The sequence below is a fragment of the Drosophila guanche genome, unplaced genomic scaffold, assembly GCF_900245975.1.
Source record: "Drosophila guanche unplaced genomic scaffold, DGUA_6, whole genome shotgun sequence".
NCBI lineage: Eukaryota > Metazoa > Arthropoda > Insecta > Diptera > Drosophilidae > Drosophila > Drosophila guanche.
Window position 1 is genome coordinate 2849576 of NW_022995755.1, and position 8800 is coordinate 2858375.

At 48.9% G+C, this 8800-nt stretch overlaps 3 protein-coding genes across 3 annotated transcripts; 2 read left to right on the forward strand and 1 right to left on the reverse strand.

The window, feature by feature from the left end:
* Positions 1 to 1953: 1953 nt before the first annotated feature.
* Positions 1954 to 4481, forward strand: LOC117589868 (lachesin). Its single transcript, XM_034282136.1, has 10 exons — positions 1954 to 2044; positions 2178 to 2296; positions 2356 to 2456; positions 2526 to 2632; positions 2695 to 2868; positions 2929 to 3057; positions 3149 to 3347; positions 3434 to 3582; positions 3689 to 3748; positions 3844 to 4481. The coding sequence occupies exons 1-10, from the start codon at positions 1954 to 1956 to the stop codon at positions 3960 to 3962; spliced, it is 1248 nt and encodes a 415-aa protein (XP_034138027.1). The 3' UTR covers positions 3963 to 4481.
* On the reverse strand, positions 4415 to 6517 carry LOC117589865 (prolyl 4-hydroxylase subunit alpha-2). The gene is made up of 8 exons (XM_034282134.1): positions 6327 to 6517; positions 6118 to 6269; positions 5896 to 6046; positions 5651 to 5844; positions 5063 to 5586; positions 4924 to 4977; positions 4692 to 4857; positions 4415 to 4629 (listed from the first exon to the last, which is right to left on the reverse strand). Exons 1-8 carry the CDS (start codon positions 6500 to 6502, stop codon positions 4568 to 4570), a joined length of 1479 nt encoding a protein of 492 aa, XP_034138025.1. The 5' UTR covers positions 6503 to 6517; the 3' UTR covers positions 4415 to 4567.
* A 384-nt stretch (positions 6518 to 6901) lies between these two features.
* On the forward strand, positions 6902 to 8601 carry LOC117589867 (bromodomain testis-specific protein-like). Its single transcript, XM_034282135.1, has 2 exons — positions 6902 to 6996; positions 7122 to 8601. Exon 2 carries the CDS (start codon positions 7125 to 7127, stop codon positions 8445 to 8447), a length of 1323 nt encoding a protein of 440 aa, XP_034138026.1. The 5' UTR covers positions 6902 to 6996; positions 7122 to 7124; the 3' UTR covers positions 8448 to 8601.
* The last annotated feature ends 199 nt before the right edge of the window (positions 8602 to 8800 follow it).

Below are 8800 nucleotides of genomic sequence, written 5' to 3' on the forward strand. Positions count from 1 at the left end.
TTTCTGGACGAAACTTTTGTGCTAAGTGGCGAACTTCAGTGGTACTTTCCGTTATGAATGTTTTTTTTTTCTTTTGCTTAGGGCATTTTGCTATAAAACGCTAGAAAACAGTAAACAAACAGCTGCCCCAAGCAGCTGAGTCTTATGCCACTAACTTGTGATTTTACTGCCCTTACTTTACATCAAAAATATAGCTGAAAATATATGAGACAACCCCCGAAATCCTGTCCTTCAAGTACGCTCAATATGCGTGCCGTTTGTGGCTCCGTAATCGATTTAGATCGGTGAAAAAACAACTACATTGAATAGCCATAAGCTAATCCACTTAGTGGATCCGAAGAATGATGACACACCTACATACACACACAGGCATACCCCCGCCCGCAGCCCCTTACAAGCCATCGAGTCCAAGGAGGAGCTGTTGGCCCGCCGGCAAGTTGTTCGTTCCATCTGCAAGTTTAAGTGCAACACCGCGTCGCAGCTAAACCCCGTCCGCCCAGCCCTTGGTGCATTCTGCAACTCTAATTTAATAAGTAAATCACATTTCCGCCTTTTGAATGTCACCAACTACAGCGCCACCAGCTCCTCCAGACAATCTGCTCCGCATCGAAGCTCCTCCGTGGCGTGGCGCCTCCGTGCTCGGGGCATCGCATTGACACCTCGTCAAAAGTTTTGCAAGACAGCGAGGGAGGAGCGTGGAAGAAGACTTGCTAACTGGTTTAGTGCAAATTTACTATTAGGAGAGCGCTCAATTTCACACTGAAATTAAATTACAGCGCGTCGAAATGTGGCAGGATGTACCAGAAGGGGTTACGGGAGGCTGAGGATGGGATCAGAGTTTTGTGGTGGCATCGGGGGGGAGGGGTTAGCCGTGCTACAAATGAGCGAACACCTCGTTAGTTTCTGCGCCTTGGAACTTTTTTAATATTTACATTCATATTTTGCACCTCTGCCGCCCTCTTTTAACCACTTTTCCGTGTACCACTGCTGGGGGAGGAAGGGGGCGAAGACGGGTACGAGGATTTTCTTTTATTGCAACTTCCGTGAAACGGGGGCCCTGGCCTGGATGGACGGACCAAGGATGCTGTCGAGTCATAAATTTTTGTTTGTGTTGAAAATTGCATTTGCCTTTTACTTTGTGTCGAGGCTGAGGCGGTAGAAAGCAGCCAGAAAAGCGAAAAGAAAGAGGGAGAGTGAGAGAGAGAGAGAGAGAGAGAGATTGAGCTTACCCGGCAGCCATATTGGATGCGCTGCTCCTAAAAGCAGGCAACGTAAAAACGTGAAATTGGTTGCAACGCTTGATAATCAAGTTAGCGATGGGCGTGTCCACGCCCCCACCCCATCAACCCATCCACTGTTTGGTGCACTCAACATTGAACAGAGGCTTTTGTGCTCGATTCCTGTTTTTCGCCTTCACTTTATCGTGGAAATAAATTTAAGCCGATGATTCCGATTCCCAATCCCAATCCCTTTCCCCTCTACCCTTCTACCCTTCTACGCCCCTTTGCGATTTTCATTCCGATTTTGATTTTGATGTTTTGCTCGCATTCTGTTTACTTGCAGATGTCAGTGGCTGTGGCAGGGGCAGCGTCAGCGGGTGGCACACCCAGCACTATGGATGTGGTGCAGGCAGCTGGAAATCAAAGTCCAATTGGCACAAACACGCGGTAAATAGAAATCGCAATCGAGGCTTTGCAATTGAAAATAGAAAATTCGCATTCAAATGCAAATAGAAATAGAAATAGAAATTGCCACGAGACCCCAAACAACAAACAGGCAAAAAAACAACTAAAATACCCATAAACAAACACACAAAAACAAAAGAGCCGGAGAGACAGAGAGTGGGAGAGTGGGAGAAATAGTCAGAGAAAATTGGAAGCAGCAGCTGCTGCAGCTGTGGGAACCACAACGACAAAAACAAGAAGCAACAACAACAACAACAACAACAACAATATGGAGAAGCAACTGCTATCGCCGACGCTGTTTGTCATTTTGATAATGGCCACAAAATGCGGCAATGCCCTCGCACAGAATCAGCATCACGGTAAGTGGCACAACAAAAAAAAAGATTTTTTGTAATGGTTGGGGTGCAGAGACCATGCCAGAGCTTAGAGAACATAAATAAGGCAAGCCAGCGCTAGTTATTTTAATCAGTTATCATTCTGTACATACCACAGAAAGCAATTCCCAATTGGATCCCGATCCCGAGTTCATTGGCTTCATCAATAATGTAACATATCCGGCTGGACGCGAGGCCATACTCGCCTGTTCCGTGCGAAATTTGGGCAAGAATAAGGTGAGCTTGGTGAGGATCTTCAAAGACTTTTAGGATCACTTATGTTATACTCTCCACAGGTGGGCTGGCTTAGAGCCTCCGATCAAACTGTATTGGCGCTGCAAGGACGCGTGGTTACACACAATGCGCGAATCAGTGTGATGCATCAAGATATGCACACGTAAGTGGCGGAGGAAGATCTTTAATTTCTATTAAGATGGTTTAACCTATGACTTCTTGCCTTTGTCAGATGGAAACTAAAGATCAGCAAGCTGCGTGAGAGCGATCGCGGCTGCTACATGTGCCAGATCAACACGAGTCCCATGAAGAAGCAAGTTGGCTGCATCGATGTGCAAGGTAAATCTCTCACACGAGTCGATGTATGCACATGTGTATTAATGCATCCTTCTCTCCTGCAGTCCCACCCGACATCATCAATGAGGACTCCTCTGCGGATATGGCCGTGCAGGAGGGTGAAGATGCGACGCTCACCTGCAAGGCCACGGGCAATCCGCTGCCCCGCGTCATCTGGCGACGCGAGGATGGCGAAATGATACTCATACGCAAGCCAGGCAGTCGCGAGCTGATGAAAGGTGCGTACCCGGCCATCTTTGAATTGATATTTTCATGAAACTTTGCTCAATCCTACACAGTGGAGTCGTACAATGGCTCTTCGTTGAGATTGCTGCGCCTGGAGCGACGCCAGATGGGCGCTTATCTGTGCATTGCCTCCAATGATGTGCCACCGGCAGTCAGCAAACGCGTTTCACTCAGTGTGCAGTGTAAGTAATCGATAGCAGAACAAAATTCAATTGAAAACCAACTAAAAACTTTAATTAATTTAATTTCATATAATTTTCCTTCACTCTACAGTTGCGCCCATGGTGCGTGCCCCCAGCCAACTGCTTGGCACGCCGCTGGGCTCCGATGTGCAGCTGGAATGCCAGGTGGAAGCCTCACCCTCGCCCGTCTCCTACTGGCTGAAGGGGGCGCGTACCTCGAACGGGTTCGCCAGCGTCTCCACAGCGAGTCTGGAGTCTGGTTCGCCGGGGCCCGAAATGCTGCTCGATGGGTAAGGCCAACATTTATGGCCGCGCTCGCAACTGAAATTCACATTCCATTTCGTTTCCCATTCCCTCCATTCTCCCCATTGTGCAGGCCCAAGTATGGGATAACGGAGCGTCGCGATGGCTATCGCGGGGTCATGCTGCTGGTGGTGCGTTCCTTTTCGCCCTCCGATGTGGGCACCTATCACTGCGTCAGCACAAACTCGCTGGGCCGTGCCGAGGGTACGCTGCGGTTATACGGTGCGTATAAGCAATCTCTCTGCAGAGTCCCGCTCCCTTTACTCATTTGTGGTCATGTGTGTGTGTGTGTGTGTCCCTTTTTGCGGGTATGTTTTGTAAATTGCAGAAATCAAGCTACATCCTGGTGCGGCAGCCAGCAACGATGACCATCTCAATTACATCGGAGGTAAGAGAACAAACGAGTGGGAATCTCTTAAGCGTATCTGTATCTCTGTGTCTCTGTGTCTCTGTGTCTCTGTGTCTCTTTCCCTTTGCACTTAGGTCTCGAGGATGCGGCACGGAATGTGGCCACTAGGCGGCACACAACGTGGCAGCTGCTGTCTATGCTGTTGTTTCTGATGTTGCGACTGCGACTGCGACAGAGGCCTGGGGGAGCGTGATATCAAAACTAGAAGAAGGAGCCGGCAATCAAGTATTCCTACACGATTCCCTCGGACATCGACATCGACTACAACATCGACATCGACATCTATCGCCTGCATTCTTGTTGTTTGCGTTTCTCCCATTTGCGTTTTGTATTTCTGCGTTCTGCGTTCTGCGTTTCTTGTCTCCTCAGTGCATATCCCCCCAACTCGCCGCATACTCGTACATATACTGCCAAAGGGGCGCCTGTCCTGCGCCAGATATCATTTGCATACGTATCAGGAATCGCGTTGTTCCCACCATTACCACCAAACACACACAAGAATCCCTGAACCCTCCCTGGATCTGGCCATCTCAATTTCACAGATATATCAAAGTGGATAGGCCCAGTCCCAGTCCCAGTCCCCGATCCTGCCCCATTCCCTGTCCCATTCCACACCCCAAAACATAATGTTACATTGCATATAAATTAAATATGAATACTATAAAATAGTGCATAAAATTTATTATCATAATATAAATAACGACAAAAATTATTGAATAAATTATCGCAAAAAAAAAAAAATAAACAACAAACAAAAAACGGATGCTGCTGAATGGAATTGTGCTTGTGTTTTCCTCCTCACTTGCGACAGGGTTTCCGGCGCCACTGGTCGCCTGACCCACTGATCCACTTGCTGGCAACTGTTTTTGGGTTGAAAATGGAGTGGAGTTCCCTTTAAGAGTTGAGTCTTTCAAACGCTTACCCCATCGTGTGCCCAGCAGCACGGGACAGGCAGCGTGGAGCGCTTTGAAGTCACAGTTTCCCGCATTATTTGCATTGTGCCAGACCAGAGCGGAGCCACGTTGAGGCCTGATGCCCAGGCCCAGAGCGGGAAAGGATGTGTAGCCGCCTAGGCGCACGTCACTGAGCTGTGGATAAAAAGGGAGAGCAAATGGAAGTTTAAACACAAATGGATCGCAAAGCAATGGACTAACGTAGAGCAAAACGGTGGCCAGGCGGTACTCCTTGGGATAGGGCTCCACGTGAGGCTGTTGAAGAGGAATTTCCACAAAAAAAATGGAGCAGAATTTCAGTAAGCAACATCGAGTAGCAAGTGAATGCTTGGGACGGTACCTGCGGCTGCTTGCAATCTTCATGGATGTAGTACTGCCCCCCAATGCCATAATTTAAAACTCTCAGCGGCTCGCTCTCCGCCAAATCGAGACCTGTAATATCCTCCAGCCTTAGATGCAGTCGCTCCACATGGAGCGTGGCATTTGAAGCCAACTCAGCACTCGCAAATGTGCGTACCGCATCGTGGCGATGACCCCGATGGCGCTGCAACTGGGTTTGACTTAGGCTCAACAGATCCTGCTGCTCGGCGGCAGAGACAACCTCATGGTAGATGGCCACAAGGGGATCCAGGCTCAGTTGCTCCATGCGGAGTGGAGCCAAGCGCAGATAGGCGGAACCCTCTGCGGCATAGTGGCAGCGCAGCGAGGACTGCACCGGCAGGCGACTCCTGCCCTGGCAGTTCCGCTGGTGCACAAAATGGTGGCCCAGGTTGTCTGCCAGATGCTGAGCGATTGCCACGTCCTCCCCCTCGCTGGCCAGCTCCACGGCCTTTGTGAAGGCAGCACGACTGCCGTGAAGATCATCTGGGGAAGAGAGGTTTAGGGACGGGAATTAGCTAACTCAAGCCAGTTGTGGGACACAGCCTACGTGTCATGATTCGCGTCAAGCCAAGCTGCTGCCAGATCTGAGAGCGTCCCGTCTGCAGCAGCCAGTCAATGGGCTGCCACTTGTCTTCGTACTGTTCCAGGGCCACTTCCAGCCACCTGCAGGCCAGTGGGCCCTTCTTCAGATCTTCCAGATGTGCGCCCAAAGTCAGACAATCTGCGGCGCTCAATCTGGAACTGAAGAAAAGGATTCGAATGTGTGTAGCTTGGATGCGCAGACAAGCTCACTTGTATTGCTTATGATGCAGTTTTCCACGTGCCATGTCTCTCTCATGTAGATCGTAGGTCTCCTGTATGTGCAGCAATCCATTGGCTGCCTCCTTCAGATCCACCGCGGTGATTACACCCAGCTCGTACTCCGACAGTTGCTTTAGAGACTCTGCAAAATAGGAAGGGGAACTCTCAGCACCCGTCTGGAGAAGATCATCTTAAACTCATGTAAAGTCTCACCCTGTCCAAGCTCGAGGCGTGCAAAGTTGAGCCACTTTCTCGCATCCACGTGCATTCTCCGCATCAGCGGCAGACTCCTCAAAGGATTGGCCGCATAGCTCACAGGATCTGCTCTGGCTGCCAATCTTCTGGCCAGCCACTCGGCCTGCAGCCTGCAAGAATGTGCCTGCGGTTAGAGCAATTCCATTGCCAAAAACACTTCAACCTACACTCTCATTGTATGCACCTTTTGCTGCAGCTTTGCCGCATACTGACGCAAGTGCGCCAGCAGTTCATCCTCCACTTGGAGCAGGAAGGCCAGGTGTCGTGTCGATGTGGCATAGTGCTGCTCCTCCACAGCAACCACGAGGCCACAACACAGAAGCAACCAGCAGGAAAACAGCATTCTCACTTCAAGCAATTCGGTTGGTCTGACTGGCAGCTAAAATAGGTTACAGCTGTGTCCGATCGATTGGTCGAGGTGGATTTAGATGGTTGCATAGAGAATCAGTTTTTGCTTGCTTGAATACCGGCACAAATGGAACTTTGCAGCCACATGGGGCGCTTTCACTAGGACAACTTGTTACCCGATCCATGAATTTGAGCTCGTGCTCCATTGGGTTTGGCGCATATCGATAGCTGATATATCGACAGAGCCCGTTTGCATTTGCCGTATTTTGCCACACTGAATATCGATTGCACACAATGCGTGTATCGATGTGCTTTGGCTTTTGTATCAAAAGTCATCCCTAAACTTTTTCAGCAGCTTGTCAAAAAAAAAGGAACTGAATTTGCTTCAGTCTGTTTCTAAAAGGCTAAAAGGTTTAACGTTTAACGTCGTGCGACCATTCAATTTCCAAAAAAAGGTTTAACTAAACCACCAGCAAGAAGAAAAGACATGTAAGTACGCTCTACACTTGAGTTTTGCCGGTTGATAGAATGTGGCAATTGGATCAGTCTGCCACTGTGGCAATTGCCACAGCCATTTGGCCCGTCAAACATCTAATTGAAGTCTCTATTATCAGACAATGGATGATAAGCGGCGTGAAGACTTTGCGAAAGCTTTATACGTGCTCGCCAACCAGGGCCCAAAGGAGCAGCGGCCGCCACGGTGTGAGCCCAGAGTGCAGCCGGTTAATGGCATTGTGCAGCCCCCGGTGATGCCGCCACCCAATCGTAAGGGAAGGGTCACCAATTTCCTGTTGAAACTGAAAACCGCTGTGAATGCGATGTTGCGCAACCCTTCCTCGCTGCACTTTCGCCATCCTGTCAATGCTGTAAACCTGAAGATCGGGGACTACCACGAAAAAATCGCAAACCCCATGGACTTGAACACAATCAAGAAAAGATTTGAGTACACATACTACTGGGGCGGAGCAGACGTCCTGGAGGACATTCTACTGATTTTCGACAACTGCCGAACCTACAACAGTCCGGATTCGCCCGTTTTTAAAGCTGCTGTCACCCTGTGCGAAGTCTTTTGGCTGCGCATGGCGAAAATGCAGAGGGAATTGCACAATGAGTGCAAGGCCGAGGCCAAGACCAGGTGTTCGCGGAAGGCCGCCATTCCATTGCCGATAAAGATTAAGGTGGAAAACAAGGATGAGCCCCAGCTAAAGGCAGACGATCCACCGCCCTCATTTGAGGCCGTTCCCAATCTACAACCGAAACCGTTCACGCCCGTGACACCGGCCCGTCGTGGTCGCGGCCGACCTCCGGGGCCGCGAAGTCTTACCCGAGCTGACGCCGATAGAAATGCTATTATCTCGCAAGCATTTCCAGCGCTTCAGCGACCCACAAACTTCCTGAAGAACTACGGAACTCGAGTGAAAGTCGAACCACTCCCAGTGGAACCAGTGGAACCAGTGGAACCATTGGAACCAGTCGAACCAGTCCTTGATCGCCTCAGCTTAAAGGCTATCCTGAAACCTTTTGATCTGAAGATCGAGCGCACATACAGCCAGACACTGGTCAATTCTCTACGTCGTTGTACGGACTCTTGGCCATTCAACAATTCGTCGATCTGGACGCATTTTGGACAAAATCTAAATTATGACTTCCATGATGAGCCTCTGGATTGGAACATTCTGGAGAAGATGCTGGCGGGCGAGCAGTTTAAGGGCTGGAACTGGATGCTGATTCAGTTACACGGAATGCTGCAGAACGCAATGTCCTGCTTCACCGAATGCTATTCGGTCCGCAAAGCGACACAGAAGACCTTCGAAACGTTTGTGGAAATGATACCTAAGTATGAAGAACGCATGGCGCACGTAAAGGCGACGGCTCATGAAGATGTTCGTTTGAAACTTGACGCCATGACACCATCTCAAAAAGAGGAACTCCTAAAATAACTTGAATTATACAAGAAAGCAAACATAAATCATTCTAATTGGGTTTGTAACAGAAATTTGAATAAGGAACTAAGGCGCCATCTAACGTGTTCGTTGCGAAGTACTCACTGCATGCTTTCTATCGATAATTTCATTTATCGCACAAATATACCGATAATATATTCTTTCTTTCTGGCAGTGATGAAATATTTTACAAGAATAAACATGGTTTCTATAAATAAATGCATTATTTCAGTTTTCATAGTCAAGCAACTTTATTACCAGGGATACATTTTGTTGTCATGTAGTCGCTGGCCTAAATTCCGCTTATCGCACAGACATATCGAAGTCAACTCGTTGTATATCAGTAATGT